Below are 19,923 nucleotides of genomic sequence, written 5' to 3'. Positions count from 1 at the left end.
GAGCTAATAACATCTGCTTTCCAAAAGTAAACTCTGGATTTAGGCCTCAAGAAGAGACTCAAGAGAAATCTATTTTTATCCCAAGCCCCTAAAATGAAGGAAATGGTAACTTAAACTTAGACATGAGAATACCAGTGACGTGTCTTTAGAGACTTTCAGTTAAGAAAAATATTTTTATTTAAAAATGTCTGAAAATAAAGTCAAACTTATCAAATATAGGAATATAAGTCTTTCAACAACTTGATGGGGAAAATGTTGCAGACAGTGTAAGAGAATCATGAAAATAATCTTTGTGGATAGGACAGTATTGATGGAAGAAGGCAAAAGATATTAGGAGAAATGGAGCCAAGCCTTAGAAAGCCTTTATGAATACTAGATGCTGTTGGAAAAATGCTTGAACAACAGTGAGTACATAGCATAACAGTCAAAGAAAAGAAGAAACTAAATCTGGGGGGGCCGGCCCAGTGGCGCAGAAGTCAGGTGCACACGTTCCACTTTGGCAGCCCAGGGTTCGCCAGTTTGGATCCCAGGTGCAGACATGGCACCGCTTGGCACACCATGCTGTGGCAGGCGTCCCACATATAAAGTAGAGGAAGATGGGCATGGATGTCAGCTCAGGGTCAATCTTGCTCAGCACAAAGAGGAGGACTGGCGGCAAATATTAGCTCAGGGCTAATCTTCCTCAAAAAAAAAAAAAAAAAGAAACTGAATCTTGGAAGGTGGAAAGAGGGAATAGATGGAAAGAGAAAAGGTGAGGTGAAAAAAGGGATACAGGGAAGGGAGGGAGGTGGTAGGACCTGCCTCTAGCCCACACAGGACCTCTGTACAAGTTTGGAAAAGGATGCTCTCAAAGAGGAAACAGTCCCGCACAAAGGTGCACAGTTTGGCTAACAAAGTTTGGGCTAGATTTCAGCTCTAACTTGTTCCTTTGGCTAAGCCACTTTATGCAGTGAACAACCTGTATAACTGTACAAAGCAGTCTTGGGAAAGAAGGAAAGATCAACTAACTCTAATAAGAAAGAGGCAGGCATTTATTTTCTTATTTTGAAGTGCAGGTAAACTCCTACAGAGCTGTACACAAATTTTATCATCTTTTGTCACTGTTTTACACCTGCATGAAGAATTGTGTTCCAATAGAAAACATTTCAGCTTGGGTAACAACGTTCCTGTTGAGTTGGAAGAGGCTGCCAGGTGATTATGGAATTTCAGGAAACCTGGTGCTCCCACCACATAAGGACACGTGTGCTAGTGCCCAGGATTTGTGTACACAGTTCCTTACTGCCTCCATATCTGGCTTTTCTGGGGCTCCTGCTACTCACACAGTCACAGAGGGCACTGTTGCTTACTGATAACAAGAGAGTAACAGGTGTCTGTAGCTGAATGCCCAAACTGAGAGTAAACAGAGAGTTTCCTCAAAATGTTCCTTTGCAGAAGACCTGTATTACAACTGCCTTCAGCCGCTTGTTAAAACGCAGATTCCTGGGCTCACTCCATCCCAACCTACTGAAGCAGAAATTCCAGAAGTGAGGCTAGAACTCTATATTTTAAACAACAGACGTCAAAGCTAGAAAACTATTGTTTAAGAGGAATGTAAAACACGCGAAATTTCCAGGTGGAGGTTATGAAAAAGAAAGAAAAAAATAATTAGGCCAAGCAACAGTGTACAGTATAAAGAATAAACCGTGAATGGTTAAATATATTCTTTCCTTCCCATATTTATAATGTAGAGATACAAAATCTCTAGAATTATAAATTTAAAAAAATCATATATATACACACACACACAGATGGATAGTTCTTGTGGTCTAATAATAAATGTTATTCTGAAATTAGGTTATAATAACATTTTGTATACTGAGTTGCTATCCTGACAGGAAATCTCACTCTGAGAAATTTCGTATTGGAAGACTGACTATAGAAGTTAGTCCAGACATCACTCCCTATACCCATTTGCCAAACTTAGGCTTCCGCTAAACAATCTTAGTTGACCAACTGTTGGTCCTTTCTTAACAGCACCTTGAGTGGACAAGAGAGAAAAATGACAGGAACAAATCTCTTACCGCTGTAAGGGGTCCTTCTGCTTGAGCCTCCATTGGACTTGTGGGTGTCACCGCAATAAACTGACTAGCAGCTCCCGCCTGGAGTTCTAGCCTGTCCGTATATTGTTCGGAAGCAGCAGTGGCAGGGCACTCCCCAGAAAGTGCTAAGATCACACCTGAGGTTTCCTTCTTTAAATGATTGTTTTCTGCCCAAGGACCCAATCGGAGCTTTTCATCTTGAGGCGATTCCTCCAGGACTTGAAGTACTTCAGGCTCCTCATCGGAAGGGCTTCCAGTTGTTTTACAGCCTAAAGCCTCATTTGTCCTAAAATCCCGAAGGTCCTGCTCCTTGTCCACAATCACCCATTCTTTGGAATCAACCTCCTGCTTGCAGGAGCTCAGGTTAACAGCTATAAATCCATTGCTGCCAACGCCATCTGCCTGCTCAGCGGTGTTGGCAGAGGCAGGCTTGGAAGCATCTGGAAGATATTCCTCATCAAAGTGCCAGATGTGGTCAGTGCGAGACACAGCAGGAACACAAGGCTTATGAAGCAGAGCAGGGAGAATAGATTCCTTTCCTGCACTGGAATCTTTCTGCATTTTCTCCAGGCTTAAGAAAACAGAGAAAAATTACTCAACTGTCCTGGGAAATATTTATTACATGACCCATCAGCTCTATACAGAAGCAATATTCACACAGAGATGAGAGAAAAAATTCGAATAAAGCATAAGGAAAGTTTCACAGGTTGATAATGCCCTTCTCAACCTGTCAGGATCCTGCTTTGGAAAACGGAGCCCACAGGAGGAAGACAGCTCTCCTGCTGCAGGGTGGGAGAGAAGCCTAAGTGGGCTGACCGCAGGATCCATCTCACCTCTGCTCTGCCAACTGAGTCCCACTGCCCTCTGCTCTCTGAAGGACTCAGGGACAACTTACCCAATGGGCTTTTGCCTCACCAGAAGCCCTACAAAAGGAAATGAAGAAGCTGGTGTACAGAAGGCAAATACTTTCTGTGTTTGTTTTGTCTTCAGAGATGTATGTAAATGCATACTCCTTCAAGTAAACTCTTCCAAAGGCAGAGCTTTTGAGAAGAGAAGGTACTCTACCTGTTCAACCAGGCCCAGGCCTATGCACACAGAGCTTTACACGTGGTGGGGGCGGGGGGAGGATGATGGTGTTTTTGAGGAAGCTTCAGGGTATACTTTCAGTTGTGTTGGATTAAAATGCAGTTGACATTGTACACAAACCCCTCTGCTGGCTGAGGGGCAGGCAATAGTGTGATTGGTGGTATTTGGCTGCACTGGCTTCTGAGAACTAATCTCATCTGCATGAAGGCAGTTTAAGCAATAAACTTTTTCCTTAAGTTTGTAATTAGGTGCTTCTATTCCTTCAGCTGTTCCCAATTCATTCTAAGTTCTGGCTTGAGTTCATTTTCTTGGATTACTTCTGTTCTCAATACTGTTTTCTCTCTCAGCTCTTCCCTCAGCATAGACTCTTTTAGTTCCATTCTTTTTCTTTCGTTAGACTAATTCTTCACCAAACTAAGCTTTTATCCCTATTGCACTTTTATATTTATTCCAAGTCTTAGCCACAACTCAAAATGTTTAAACACTGCCCTAACGCTAGTCCACCCTTTTGATCATATCAATATGTAGACACAGCTTACCCCACATAGCCATGAGACTTGAATGATTACCATGTGAGGAAGAATACACATATATAGAGGAGTGTTTAAAATGGAAGCTAGACTGGACTAGGCCAGAAGGGGCGGCATTATCTTCAGACACAGTAACCACATGTTAGTCAAATACATGGTCCTTCCAACCTAGTACTTCACTGCCAACAGGAGCCACAGGAGATGTACATTGAAGGGTGTGACTATTATTAAAGTGGCTCAGGTTTTAATATTACTGAAGCCTTCTATAATTCATAAATATATCTTAAATTCTTTTTTAAAGTTTCATTTCTGTCTTCTGTTATCAAAATTTGGAAATAATGGGCCTTATATCCATGAACTACAAATAGTCATTACCTATGTATAGTTCTCTAAAGTTCCATCTTTCCTTTCTAGATAGAATGGTAAACTTACTCATGTCTATTTTTCCTATAGCACCTACCCATAGAAGGCTTCATTAAACTTAATCGAACTGCCTGTCCCTTCTGTATAAATTACTTTTTTCCCTCGTTCCTGTACTCCCCTTATTTTTGCCTAACGCCATCTTTACCATGCCCTATCCAATTCTACACTGTCTCTCCTCTATTCCAATAAAAGAGAAAATCACTTCAAAATGTTCATTTAACTTGTACCTGGTATTATGAAGCTACCAGCTTCCACTGCTCAGGTCCCAAAGCCAAAGGCTATACTACAGAACTTGTAACAGTATCAGAAGACAATTCACATTAAGAATCAGGATGATAATTAAAAACACGGATAAAGATGAGAGCTTAATCAAAACAGTGCTACAAAAATGCAAGTATTTCTTATTTGAAAGACTTTATGTAATAGATATAAATAACAACAATAATAGTATCTTAGCAGCTTTAAAAAAAGAAAAACTATTTTATACCAGATCTCAAGAAACTTGTCAGTATCTGGCTTTGGCTCCAGTGTCAGACGTTTTTCCAGCTCAAAGCTGTGGATGGAACGTAACTTTCGCACCAATGGCACATCTCTGTCTGGCTGAGTAATCTCTGAGCGAACACGAATTGGTGAACCAATGCTTGGAGCATTCAGAATGCCATTTGGTTGACCATGGCTGTTCTCCTCTTCAGTAGCAGCCTAGACAAATTATAACAGAAAACCATGAAAAACATTCCAGTTACTACATGTGGTAGGAATCACTGAAGTCTTTCAAAATAATATAAGCAACTGACTGGGATGTGTTTTCAGAAGATTAGGATATTTGGGCTAGTTTACTTCATTACATCCTTGTCTATTAACTCTCTATTAGATGAGTTTTCTTAACTTATTCTCAATTTCAGTATTATTTGTTTTTTATATTTTTGGTACAAAGATAAACAGTCTAAAAATGTTTAACAACCGTGGCTTTTCATATTATGTCTAACTAGATGCTTGCAGGACCCCATTCCACTAAACTAAAACTAAAACCTAGAAAGGACATTTTCTCTGAGACTTAAGTGGTCTCACAAGACTCTGGTAAGAGAGGTTGCCAAGCCTGAAGACCCAGTCTCATTCCCTCTCTAAAAAACAAACAAAAACAAGAGAACCTGGAGCTAGAACAATATGGAGCTGGGTAAAGCAGAAGGAGGCTGAGCATGAGGCAGCCCAGAGGGCTGGGGCTGCCTAAGGACAGATGCCTACAGCAGCACAGTTATCAGAGAAATTGTCTTACCCCAGGACTAGGGTGAGAGAGGGAAGTGTGGGATGTCTATTTTGATTAGAGATCTTCAAGGATTCCCAACTGTCTCAAATTGTGGCTGCACTCGGATTCCAAGCAGAAGCAGAAGACAGTCTTCTCTGAAAGAAGGCTTCCCCAATCCCCAACTCAGTCTACAGCACTCCCACCAATTATTAATTAATGAGTAAAACACTAAAGAGAGTCACACACATGAGAAGGCATACCACCATGACTAAGAGTCAGCAGAAATGATAATAATAATTAAAAAAAACACTACCAAAGACTTCAGATATCAAACTTGTTCAGATACAGACTATATAACAGCTATGCAAAAATAGTTAAATAAAGGTCATTATCACAAAGATCAACAAAGGATTCTTTGGAATTAACTGATGAATTTGATATTAAATATTCAACTAACAAGTTAAACAGCAAATTAGCCATAAAAGGCCAAAGTTATTAATTAGTGAACTAGAAGACACAGCAAAAGAAATTAACTAGAATGAAGCATAGAAAGATGAGAAGAAAAATATGGAAAAAGATATTAAGAGATGTGACAGAACAAAAAAGGCATAATATAGGTTTAATTGGAGTCCTAGAAAGAGAGAACGGAAAGAATGAAGAGGTGGCAATATTTAGGTAGAGAAGGGCTGTATATCTCCCAGAATTGATATAAAACTACGAATCAAAGATTCAGGAAACATAAGATATCCCAAGCAGGATAAACAAAAAGAAATATATGCCTAGACATATCACAGTTGAAGCACAGAACGCCAAGGACAAGGAAGGAAGCTAAAAAGTAGTTAGGGAGACAGAATGGGGAGAACCATCATTTACCAAGAAAAAAAGAACAATTAGAATAACAACAGACTTCTGAACACCAATAACTGAAACAAGAAGAAAAATAACTGTCAATCGAAAACTCTGAATCCAGCATAAACTATCTTTAAAGATTGAGGCTGAAATAAATACATTTACAGCTAAGTTAAAATTGAAAGAGTCCTCTACCAAAAGACCTTAACTAAAGCAACTTCTAAAGGAAATAAATATTTCAGGAAGAAAGATGAGTCCAGGACTTCAAAAAATGCAAGAAGATGGTAAACATCTTTGAAAAATACATATAAATATTATTTGCATAAAAGAACAATAACTAATAATCTAATTTGAGTAATTGTTTTTAAAATGAAGGAATTAAAAAATAGAAGAGAACTAAACAGAGATTAATAGTGATAATGGGTGAAAGAGAGAAAACTAAAGTAATGAAGATCTATGTCAAGTGCCATTTCACTCTCTCACATACACAGACATATGGGCTGGCAACTGAGAATGTCACTAGAGACTTTTTACTTATAAGAACAGTTTGTTCCTGGTACCGTAAAGACAGCCACAGGTGACATTACAAAAACCTGACACTGACTTCCTAACTCCTTTCCACTACTCATTCCTGATTAGTATGAGTCCAGATAGGACTCACTCAACAGCCAGACCACACTGCAGCCTACCATATCCATGAGAATGCTTTTGCAAATGACTCCCATGACTGAAGTACGTATGTTAATTTTTTAAATTACATAGTTTAACAGTATAGTATATATAGTCCAAAGATAGGCCAAGCTCCTCAGAAGTAATAGGAGATTCTTTTCAAGATATGGTTCCCGTTCATAAAGGATGACTAGCCAAACTTCTACCAATTACATTAAGAGGTATGAGCCCCAACATCTCATTTTACACCTATAAATTTAAATTTACACCTATAAATATAAATTTAACCTCGTTCCCAATTAAATCTTTATAAAAACATAGGAAGCACCAAAAGATAACTGATTTGTAATTCACTGCCCCTCCATCCCATTTATCTTCTTATCTTCTATGAAAATAGAAATGACAAGGAATAGTAAGATCAAAGAGAAATTTGGGGATAATCTGCCCCAAGATTACTAAAAATTAACCATTTAATTCAGAAATCTGTATCTCTCTCCATACTTACAAATGAACCTACTTACAGTCCTAATGAAAAAATCATGTCATTTATTCAAGATCCACTCTCATGATCAGTTTGATGCTTTCCACTTCCAACCCTCATGTCTCCACCTCCATTTGAGACAGTTTTCAGAACAGGTACTTGTAGCTTCATTGGTCTATACTAAATAAGGGGCCCAGAGTCTTAAAGATATCTCTTCTTTTATAGTCTCAGTATGTAGTTATTTTTTAAAAACACCTTCATCTTTTCCACAAAATACAAGATGAAGATTAATGTTTGATGTCCACACCTGAGTGTTATGGGCAAAATTAACCAAATACTGCTATTACAAATATATGAATAACTAGCAATACAATATTCTGTCTACTTCTCATTCAAAACTGAGAATCGTGATACTTTGCTACAGCAATAGGAGAAAAATAATAAGCACACAGAAAGATATCATTTCCTATGCAAGAAATACACACCTTACAGATCCCAAGCTTTATCTTGTTCCTGTTGGCATCCATCTCTTCCCAGACATCCTTCTCCTGGGGACGAGGGTGTCCCAGAGATCCAGGTAATTTATCTGGTGACACACCCACAGGGATGCCATTCTCTCCATCACTAAGCTGTTCATCTGGAAACACTTCATCTGTATTTTCTCGAAGCAAGTCTCCTGGGATGGGAGTGGCATTGGCAATTCTAAAAATGAGGGGTAAAAAAAATGTAGAACTTAAAAACACCAGAATCAAAAATTACTATGAGATTATCCTACATTTTGTTTCTGGATTTAAATGATGAAGTCCACACATAATTAAGAGAGTAAAACAATACCAAACCAAAAACCTCAGAAACTTAAGCCATGCCAATTCTACAAAATAAAACTTCTACATTTTGATCAATAGAATTTTAAGGCTGACTTAAAAATACAAATCCTAATACAATAACTCACTGATTTAACAATCACCTTAAAAGTCAGAAACATTTGGTCTATTTTCCAAGAAGTCTTTGTCAATTTTAATATTTTCTATTCTTTACCCATTTTTCTTAAAGAATAACAAAAACTATAAACAGGAAAATGTTAAGTGTCATAATGATACAAGCAGGTATCAGATCAATCAGTTATATTTTTTTAACAGTGTGAAATGTGCATTTGCTTTTTCATTTAAAGACTTTTTACTAAGTACCTACTACATGCAAGGCCCTGGGGACATAAAGAAGAGAAAGGAAATTCTTGCCCTCCAGGCAAAACTAGAAATTCTGGAATTACACAGTTCATACAGTTCTGCATAAACTGACCAGGAATGAAATACTAATTGGCAGTCATCTATATATTTCTTTTAAAGTAATTTCATGAACTAGTTACATGGTTGGTCATCTCTCCTTTAGACTTCTGGTCCATGAGGGGCTTTTCCAGTTCTCAGTTATCACTCACTGAGTGAGGAGACTCCTACCATCTCTAATGTTCTATAGCTCTTTTCTTTTTTTTCTTTTTATAGCTCTACTCTTTACACTAGTTTGTTTTTTTTTAATATTGCTGACTGAACACAATATTTAGCACACAATGAAACCTTTTCTTAGACGTGATCTGAGTACCTAAAAGTTGTAAGAACAGTCTTCAGTAGATGATATTGACAGATGCAATTACTACAAGTGGTAAAATAGGCATCTTCTCAGTGAACCACTCTAAGGATAAGTTACACCCTGGCCCAGTTGTCATAACTATGCCATGCTGTGAGAACAAAGATCAGTCATTTTTCAGGGACTTGTTCCACCTGATCTGATGACCTTCACTACAACCTCTCCCAACAGGGGTCACCGCTGAAAGATGAACCTCTTTATCAACAGGTTAAAAGTATATAGTCTGGAAAAGCACTGATAATGGCTCCCTGGAAAAAACCTTACAGCCTTGTAAAGTAGTCCCTGTAGTTTTGATACTGGAAACATATTGAACAGGTAGTTTGGCCTAAAATAGTCCAAATGCAAGGATTTATTATAAAAGTAATTAAAGTTCAGAAATAAATTGGCTACTAAAATATTTTTCAGATACAAGTTCAATATAATCTATTTAGTGATGCAAGGAATTGCAACGGACACTAACATATATGCTACATGGTAATTCAAATGTTTATTGCAAGAAATTCCTCGATTCCAGAGGAAAGGGAATGGCAAAAGGATGAATATTTGAATTCAGGAAACTCAGTCTACTAGCCCTACATTCTTCCCCCCATTTTAATCACTCAGTGTCCTTCTAAATCCTTTTTTCTCTATGTCTAGCTGCTTTTCTAATTCTTTCCAACTACCCCAATTCCTTGGCATTTCCTTCTTCCACTCCTCAGGAAACAAATCACACCTCCATCTGTGAAAGTGCCTCCATTTTCACTCTATCCTAGTTTCCCTCTTGCCCCTTACGCTTCAGTATAATACCACACACTTCAAGGAACCCTTCCATCTTCTCTACACAGGCTCTCTTCCACATGACTCAGGCTCCTCTCTGCCTTTATTCCCCATTTTTACTCCCTACATAATTATTATTTTCTTCCTCCTCTTATAAATCTGATCCAAATCTGGAGCCTTGAGATATGGAAAGAAAGAATTCCTTCCTAGGAAAATTATATTATCATCAGGAATAAGAATGAGTGAGAAAGTATATGTGAGAAACTATTAGCAAACGGTTCGTGTGTACAGGCAAGCTGTAAATTACAGCAGCAGATCAGGGAAAGAAATAAGGAGATGTACGAAAGAACTGGAGAGATGTCAAGAAAAGTACTAAGAATGGACATCCTTTTCATATTCCCTTCCCCATAATCTAAGGCAGGGGTCAGCACACTAGAGCCTCTGAGCCAAATCTGACCTGCTCACCTCCTTTTGTAAATAAAGCGTTAGGGCACACAGCCATGCTCATTCATTTACATATCGTCATGGCTGCTTTAGCACTACAATGGCAGCAGCAGTGGTGACGGAGGCAGCACAGGCCACAAACATTTGTCTGGTCTTTGACAGATTAGGTGTGCTGACTCCTGATCTACCATCCTCTTACCTTCTCCTAACCAGCCTTCTCCCTCCATGAGAAAGTCAGAGCTGTAGGACATACATTATCATTTTTTCTCTTTAACACTGACTCTCGAGGGCTTTCCAAATATTCGACTGTCTCATTTGCAAACACAGATAATTCAAAGGTCAGTAACTTTTTCTTAAAGGGCCAGACAGTAAATGTAGGTTTGTGGGCCTAATACTTTGGAGGTAAGATTCACTGATGGATGCTAAAATTTGTGGGCAAAAATATGATGAAAAACAAGTTTATTTCAATAGTCTCAAAGTAGCTTCCTACAAGATAATTATTACCTACGAAGGGAAAAATGGTAACTCTACAGTGGAGAAACCTAGCTAACGCCACCTTCCCCAGATTACCAACATTAACATCATCAGTAATAAGACATATTGACATGATGTACCTCCTTGTTTAATGCCATCAATTTTCCTCTGATCTTGGCTTTAAACGTATTCCACAGATCCTGATGTGTCGTGTGTTAACTATCATTATTTTTCCTATAACTTCAGTTTGCATTTTCCTTTTCACTCAACAGTCTAATAGGAGGTTTTTAAGTTTCCAAGTGAAAGGGCCTTCGATATTTTTGGGGTTTTTTTAGTAATTTCTAGTTCTACTGCAGTGTGATCAGATAGTGTAATATTTCTGCTTTACAGAACTACTGTCACACATTGCTTAACAAGGGGGATACGTTCCGAGAAATGTGTCGTTTGGCAATTCCGTCATTGTGTGAACGACACAGGGTATACTTACACAAGCCTGGATGGTACAGCCTACTACACAACTAGGCTGTGTGGTACTAACCTTTGGGACCACCGTCGTATATGTGGTCCTTCACTGACTGAAACGTTACGTGGTGCAGGAGTGCACTTATATGTTTGCTTGGTGACCTAACAGCCGATCAGTTTTTGTGAATGTTCCAGGGGCACTTGAGTAGGAGGTACAATCTCTACTATCAGGGTGAAGAGTTTGAAAAATACGTAAGATCTACCTTATTGATCATGTTGTCTTCTGTTTCTTATTCTTTGTTCACTTGATCTGTCTTGAACTGAGGTGTATGTTAAAATCTCTAATTACTAGTGTTTCTATCTATGCCTCCTTGAATCTCCTATAGTTGTTGCTTCCTTAAAGTGTGATTGTTGTGATTCTGGTGACTAAATATTCATAAATCCTATGCCCCACTTACGAATTGTGGCACTCAGTATAAAAAAGTACCCTTCCATCTTGTAAATTTTTTTTTTGAGGAAGATTAGCCCTGAGCTAACATCTGCCACCAATCCTCCTCTTTTTGCTGAGGAAGACTGGCCCTGAGCTCACATCCGTGCCCATCTTCCTCTACTTTATATGTGGGACGCCTACCACAGCATGGCTTGCCCAGTGGTGCCATGTCTGCACCCAGGATCCAAACCGGCAAACCCCGGGCTGCTGAAGCAGAACACGTGAGAACTTAACTGTTGTGCCACGAGGCCAGCTCCCCATCTTGTAACTTTTAATGCTTTTTTAGCGTGAATTCCTCATTGTCTGATATTAGGATGATTAGTCTCTTCTTACTGTTTCTATTTTTCTGGTGTATCTTTGTCCATCCACTTCTGAAATACTTTTTTTTAGGTGTGTCTCTTGTATATACATACGTATATATACTGTAAATCTTTTTCTTTTTCTTTTCTTGTGAGGAAGATTGGCCCTGAGCTAACATCTGTTGCCAACGATGTTCTTTTTGCTTGAGGAAGATTGTCGCTGAGCAAACATCTGTGTCAATCTTCATCTATTTTATATGGGATGCCACCACAGTGTGGCTTGATGAGTGGTGCAAGGTCTGCACCCGGGATCCAAAACTGCAAACGCTGGGCTGCTAAAGCAGAGTGCGCAAACTTAACCACGATGCCACCAAGCCAGCCCCTAAATATTTTCCTTTTAATAGATGAGTTAAGCCCATGCATATTTATTGCTATAACTAACACATTTGGTCTCAACTCTGTCACAGTACTTTATAACTAGGTGTATTTTGTTATACTTGCCATATTTCTTTCTCTATAAGATGGGTAGTCTTTGCACTTTATCAACTTTTTTTTTTTGTCATTTTAGGTTTGCCTTTTTGTTCTAATGGTCAGCTTCGGACACAAAATTTTTTTTTTTTTTCGTATTTTAGAAGGTTGCCTTTTTGCTCTAATGGTCACCTTCAGATACAGACCTTTTTGTTTTTGCTGAGGAAGATTAGCCTTGAGCTAACATCTCTGCTAATCTTCCTCCATTTTCTCTGTGGATTGCCTACCACAGCATGGCTGACGAGTGGTGTAGGTCCTTGCCCAGGACCTGAACCCGGGAACTTGGGCCACCAAAGTGTGGAGCACACCTAACTCAACTACCATGCCACGGGGCCAGCCCCTGGATATAAATTTTTTTAAATGCTCTTAGTCCCAAGTTGCTTTTTTTTTTTTCTCATTAAAGTTTGTTTTAATGAGTCTCAAAATTCTGTGACAGATTTTTGGTCAAGTTGTTTCCATTAAAAAGTACTGATTTTAAAAACTAATAACTTAAAACTGCCACACAAAAAACCAAGTGGCCCATAAAACATTCTCCTTTCCTTCTGAAGGTTTTACGATGCATCGTTATCATTAACCAGTCTTTTACTATTAAACTTAAATGGCCAATTGAGACAAATATTTCTGAGACTGTTCCACTGCTGATTAAGACTGGGGTGGCAGGTATTGGGGATGCTATTCATTTAGCCTTCTGAGCCTTCTGGGCAGACTTGGTGACCCTGCCAACTCCAGCTGCCTTCTTGTCCACTGCTTTGATAGCATCCACAGCAAGTGTCTGTCTCATGTCATGAACAGCAAAATGGCCCAGAGGAGGATAGTCAGAGAAGCTCTCAACACACATGGGCTTGCCAGGAACCATATCAACGATGGCAGCATCACCAGATTTCAAGAATTTGGGGCCATCTTCCAGCTTCTTTCCAGAACGATGATCAATCTTCTCCTTCAGCTCAGCAAACTTGCAAGCAGTAGAGCCTTGTGACAATCCAGCACAGGTGCATATCCAGCACTGATTTGGCCTGGATGGTTCAGGATAATCACCTGAGCTGTGAATCCAGCTGCTTCAATTGGCAGATCATTTTTGCTGTCATCAGCCACACTGCGACGGCAAACATCTTTGACGGACACGTTCTTGACATTGAAGCCCACGCTGTCCCCAGGAAGAGCTTAACTCAAAGCTTCATGGTGCATTTCAACAGACTTGACTTTAGTTGTAACACTGACTGGAGCAAAGGTGACCACTATGCCAGATTTCAAAACACCAGTCTCCACTTGGCCCACAGGGACAGTACTGATACCACCAACTTTGTAGACGTCCTGGAGAGGCAGACACAAGGGCTTATCATTTGGACGAGTTGGTGGCAGGATGCAATCCAGAGCTTCAAGCAGCGTGGTTCCACTGGCATTGCCATCTTTACGGGTGACTATCCATCCCTTGAACCAAGACATATCAGCATTTGGCTCCAGCATGTGGTCACCATTCCAACCAGAAATTGGCACAAATGCAACTGTGTCAGGGTTGTAGCCAATTTTCTTAATGTAGGTGTTGACTTCCTTAACGATTTCCTCATATCTCTTCTGGCTGTAGGGTGGCTCAGTGGAATCCATTCTGTTAACACCAGCAATTAGTTGTTTCACACCCAGTGTGTAAGCCAGAAGGGCATGCTCATGGATCTGCCCGTTCTTGGAGATACCTGCTTCAAATTTACCAACACTAGCAGCAACAATTAGGACAGCACAGTCAGCCTGAGACATGCCTGTAATCAAGTTTTTGATGAAGTCTCTGTGTCTGAGGGCGTCAATGATGGTCACATAATACTTGTCTCGAATTTCCACAGGGAGATATCAATGATGATACCATGCTCACATTCAGCTTTCAGTTTCTCTAAGACCCAGGCATACTTGAAGGAGCCCTTTCCCATCTCAGCAGCCTCCTTTTCAAATTTCTCGATGGCTCTTTTGTCGATCCTACCGCACTTGTAGATCAAGTGGCCAGTTGTGGTGGACTTGCCTGAATTGACGTGTCCAATGATGCCCATGTTGATATGAGTCTTTTCCTTCCCCATTTTGGCTTAGACTTAGTGGTGGTTTTCCCGACACCTGTGTTCTGGCGGCAAATCCATGCAAAAAAGCCCCAGTTTCTTATTTAACCTTTTCCTATTGAGTTTCTCAGTTTTAACTGGTATTGTTTTGTTTTTCTTCTTTAGGGACTCTAACAATATGAATGCTATTCCTTCTCTGCCTTTCATTTGCACTACTTTCTCTCTGGCCCTTTGAAATGATTTATTTTCATTCTCTTCGGACTTTTTTTGTTCCTAATTTTATTCAATGCCCTTTATTAAATTTTCATTTGAGTCTATTCTCTTTTGTGTATTTTGCAATTTATTCAATTCTGAGATATCTTTTTCTTCCATTTCTTTCCTGAATTTAATCAACTCTCATTTCATTTCTTCCTCTCTTTTTCTTTTCCTTTTCCTCTCCCTCTCCCTGCCTCTTTCGGGGACTATTTCTGTTCTTAGCTTTTAAATTTCTGATTCAGAAATTATCCATATCTTCCAATGTATGACTATATTTAAGTCCACTTGGGAGTTCTGACTTACAGTTTTCTTCTTCTCCATTGTTCTTTTTCTGAGAGGAAATTTCCTTAGTTAATATGTATTAGACTTCTCTTTTCTGACTTTTTGCAATAACACTTTATGGACCTTTAAAATCTTTTTATTGTTCATTTTTGTGGCATTGGAGTGTTTTACAAGATTTACAATTTAATTGGTGCCCTCTCCTGTCAGCATAGCAAAGTCCAAACACTTTGGGGGATTTTTATTTGTTTTTGTGGTCAGGAGAGATACTTGTGTTCTCTGATTTTACAGTTCTCTTTTCTTGTAGCTAAGTTTTATTTCTCCTTTTGCCCCTCTGCAATTATTGATTTATTGCCTTTCAGCTTCACATTCATCCTTTTTGTCTATTCTGTGAAACTGGATCTGAGCCCTCTAAATATTTTTCCTTTGCCAGTTGGCACTGGAGCTGTCAGCAGAGGGCACTGGAGAGACATTGCCTCGGGTCCCAGCATGCAGCTTGGCAAGCTTCTCCAGCATGTGCAGCTTTCCCCAGCACAAGGCTCCTGCAGCATCGCAGCATGGAGACAGCAGCAACCAACAGCTTCCCTGAGCAATCCCTACGACCTAGGAGTTCTGTAGCACAGTGTCTCTGGTGAGACACCACCAGTAAACAGCTTTCTCTGGCACCCCAGAGGGCAGATTCCCATCAAGTTCCAGAGCGCAGATTTTCAGCAAATTCTACCAGTGTAGCCTCTGTACAAGGAAGAGTGACTTCCCTGCCATCCAGTGAGTGATGGACATACCCTCTCCAAGAAGGTCAGGACCTCAGCCCTGGGGTGGGGGCTAAGGAAGCTATTCCTTGGATGTTTAATCTCAGCTTTAGGAGTAGGAGCTGCCCTCTTTATTTTCTATTCCTGTAACTTTATAGTTCTTTCTACTTCTTACTAGTCAATCCCACCTTACTCCAATTTTGTGTTATAGGTAACAATTCTTTGTATCATCTTTCTCCGTTCAAATTGCTATGCAGTTTCTTTCTCAAACAGACCCAGAGAGACACGTTTTTTCCTTCACCACTCAACTGACAAAGGGCATTTCTCCCTTCTTTTTTTCTTCTCCAGAAGTTGTATGTTTTGAATCATGCATATTTTCACCTCCCTGTAGTTCATGATCTCATCTACCTGGATATTTTTTTAGTTCTTTCATTCTTAGGAAGGGTTTAGTTTCTCTGATGTTGGTTTTAGAGCAACAGTAAGTCCCACAGCTAATTCTCCTCTTCCCCACAGTCTTTTATTGACCTACATTTATAAAGCCTTGTGGCAGGATTGGGTGAGGCAGGAGCCTAAGAGATAATGCACAAAGACTTCGTATTTTGTTTTGTTTTTTTCTCTTTTTACTTACTTTTGAAGTTTAGGCACCCTTTGTCTTCAAATTATGCTAAGGACATGGTTTTTGTGTAGTTTTATTTTTCCTTTCTTGTTATTCTGTCTTATTTTAGGAGGAAACATTGGGAAATGGGAACTTAAACTGTCTTCATTGACTTCAGCTATCCTGAAATCCTTTCAAGTTTGGAGTTTTCTAAGTTTGAGACATATCTACTTCTAACAACAATAAGGAGGAGGAGGGCAAAAGCATTAACACAAGAATCAAAATTTCTAGACAGGCTCCAGCTCTGTCACTAACATTTTCTAAAGTTGGATGATTCACTTGATGTTAGGATTATTTCCTCACTTGTAAAATGGGGGTGGACTTCCATGCTGCACCCCTAGACATTCCACTTCAGTAGGTGTGGGGTGAGTCCTGCGGATGGATATTTTAAACAAACTGCGGTAGTTCTGACATAGTTGGTCAGGGTCCTCCATTTTAAGAGCTCTCAGACTAGCTAATCAGGGAGCTCATCTCCAGTTATATGAGGCCATGTCAGCTCTTCTGATTCAGTAAGTTCTAGTCATCCCATCGTTCAATATAAAATCAAAGCAATGAATCAGTGATAAAATGTCCCAATTAGCTCACATGGTATGAGTCTTTTTCCCTATTTCTTTTTTTATTTCTTAACTAAACAGTTCAAAGCAACCAGAGCAGGTAAAAAATAGGTCAAAAAAAAAAAAAAAGACAACACTGTCCAAAATAAAAAATAGCAAACAAAGCCATTGTAGTTAATATATATAGAGGAGAAAATATTAAAAACAAAAAACCAAGGAGATGGAAATACACCATAACCTGTTGCTAATTCACTCTGAAAATTAAATCACTTTCTTAACAGGAACAAGCTACATGTTTTGTTCCCACTAAACTGAAGCAAAGTATAGTTGGATATAATTGTGGCGTATTCTTTCCAGCGTCCCATATATTCTTTAGAAGCAAATGCAACAAATGCCCCTTCTCATTTTGAGGAAAACCTACTATAAATCTGACACCAACAAGTCACACAAGCTCTAAGCTCCCATTTCACAGAATGATCTATGAGTACTTGCTAAGAAAAGTTAATCCAAACAGAAGCATATGTAAGAGCAATTTTATACCAAGAAAATCCATAGCCTTTCCCCTGTTTCCTAGCGTTTGGTCATATGAGGGAATCTGGATGAAATAAAAGACACTTCTGCTAAGACGCTTCTGAATGGTCTGTTTCGGACATACCCAATTGCCGCGGGGGTCAAGCGGGTGTGCAGCTGAGGCGTGGCAGAAGTAGTGGTGGTGGTCAGGGAGCCATCAGCTCCAGTCTTCTCCCAGTCAAAAGGGTCACTCTCAATTACTCCAAAGGTCTTGATGCTGTTGTCAAACACGGATGTAAGAAGCTAAACCACAAAGAAAAAAACTAGAGTAAGCCAACAGTGAACACAGTCACTTTATTCTCTAAGAGAAAGCACCTCAGACTCATAATTTAGTTTTGCAGTACGATTTTTTAAAAAACTTGATGGTACAACAGTGGAATCTGAATAAGGACTATATGTGGGTGATGATATTGAATTAATATTGATTTTTTCAGTTGAGGTACTGGTTTGTACTTATGTAGGAGAATGTCTTTGTTCTTGAAAGATACACAATGAAGCATTATATCTAAAACCTACCTTCAGATGGTTTGGCAAAATGAAATGTGTTGCATGTGTATCTGTATATTCCATTTCAACCATCTATGTGATTTTTTTTGGTCAAAAAGTGGCATTTTTATATAGTTCAACTTAAATAAGTGAACAATGTTAACAATTAGTATATCTAAGGAAGGGGTATATAGAAGTTCATTGTACTTTCTTCCAGTTTTTTTGTGGATTTGAAAAGTTCTTAAATTACGTGTATGTGTGTGTACACACACAAGTTATCAAAAAGAAACCTGCCCCATTATTTGATTTATATTATAATTTCTTTTTTTTGTCTTTAAATTCCAGAAGTCTGACGTGATCTCAAGAAAGACCTTCCTTTACCTTCCTTGCAAACACCTTCCTTTACTGTTTCTGACAGTATGCACCATTTTCAGCTTTACGATTATGGCTTCATTCTCTCCTCACCATTTTTCTTACTCTCTTAGTACCCTATCATTAGAGATTTGTTTCGTACATTTCCTATCCCATTGGAGAATTCTGCGAAGGTCTGTTTTAGGCTTTAAAAAGATTACTCTAGCCATGAAGTGGAGAGTAGATGCCATAAACAGCGATGGGGATGAGGGTGCCAGGAACAGATGACCAATTAGAAGGCTACTGTTGGTTGAACCAGCATGCTAACAGTGGAGGTGATAAGCAGTGGTAGGATTTGGACATAACGTGTGGAGCCAACAGAACTTGCTGATGGATTAGATGAAAGCCATGAGAGTAAAGAAAAAATACAGAATTATTGAGATTTCTGTCCTGAGTCACTGGGTAAATGGCAGTGCCACTTACTAAGATGGAAAGCAGTGAGTTTGGGGATTGGGATATTGAAAGTTTTAGGGAGTTCAAAGGGGGAACAGGGAATACAGATACAAAATTGAGAGTCATCAGCATAGATATTAACAGGGATTATTTAAAGCCATAGGACTGGACGATATTATCTAAGGAGAGTATGTAGCAAAGGGGTCCAAGGGCTTAAGGTCTAGGGCACGCCAACATTTAGATGGAAAGAAGAGAAAGAATCACAAATGAAACCAAGGAATGGCAAGAAAGGTAGGAAAACCAAGAGGGTGGTGTTCTAGACGCCAAGTGAAGAAACCATCTCAATGAGGAGATGGTCAAATGCCATCAATTATAAATTCATAGTTATTTCCCATTATTTAATTGATTTCTCTCTCTTTCACCCAGACTGTAAGCTCCAAGAGGCCGGTATATGTCTGATCTTGCTCATCACTGTACCTAACACAGTGCCTTCTATATAAGAGTGCGGTACTGTGATTTATAACAAATAATATATTTAGTCATTCAGATGATCCAAATATATTTCTCATATATATCTGAGAATATATTCAAATATATTTTCTTTGTTTCCTGGCTCATAGGATCCAAAACTCTTGGAATTTCCTGAGAAATAAGAGCAATGGGAGCATCTTTTGCTATAATCCTCAGTTCCTGAAATCACTTCAGAACTATAAAGTTGAAATGGGTGTCTTGTTATGCATAACAAGCCCCTTCCCATCATAACTGGCTTTATGTTAATGAGGTGACTTTTGGAAAGCATCTAAGGATGGAGGCTGGTCAACAGAGGAACCAACCATGTGATTAGAGGGTTGGAACTTTCAGTCCTACCTCCCTGGTGTCCAGGAGAGGGGAGAGGGGCTAACGCTGAACCAATTACCACGGTCAATGATTTAATCAACCATACCTATGTAGTGAAGCCTCCATAAATACCCAAAATGATGACTTGGGAGAGCTTCTGGGTTGGTGAACATGTGGAAGTGCTGAGAGAGTGATGCCCTCGGAGAGGTATGGAAGCTCTGCCCCCTTTCCCCATACCCTGCCCC

At 39.3% G+C, this 19,923-nt stretch overlaps 1 protein-coding gene and 1 pseudogene across 12 annotated transcripts in view; both read right to left on the bottom strand.

The window, feature by feature from the left end:
- The window catches only part of TTBK2 (tau tubulin kinase 2), a 142,496-nt gene that overhangs the window by 19,571 nt on the left and 103,002 nt on the right, over nt 1-19,923 (bottom strand). For all 12 annotated transcript variants that reach the window (XM_070582931.1, XM_070582881.1, XM_070582936.1 and 9 more), the window contains 4 exons: nt 17,637-17,794; nt 7,845-8,061; nt 4,605-4,816; nt 2,061-2,649 (listed from right to left, as the gene is read on the bottom strand). In XM_070582931.1, coding sequence (XP_070439032.1) covers nt 2,061-2,649; nt 4,605-4,816; nt 7,845-8,061; nt 17,637-17,794 — 1,176 coding nt within the window. The remainder of the gene's footprint in view (nt 1-2,060; nt 2,650-4,604; nt 4,817-7,844; nt 8,062-17,636; nt 17,795-19,923) is intronic.
- LOC103563528 (elongation factor 1-alpha 1 pseudogene) lies at nt 13,002-14,547 on the bottom strand (annotated as a pseudogene).

Source organism: Equus przewalskii, chromosome 1 (assembly GCF_037783145.1).
Source record: "Equus przewalskii isolate Varuska chromosome 1, EquPr2, whole genome shotgun sequence".
NCBI classification, from domain to species: domain Eukaryota; kingdom Metazoa; phylum Chordata; class Mammalia; order Perissodactyla; family Equidae; genus Equus; species Equus przewalskii.
The sequence above is the reverse complement of the archived record's forward strand: the minus strand, read 5'-3'. Positions and strand labels throughout refer to the sequence as shown.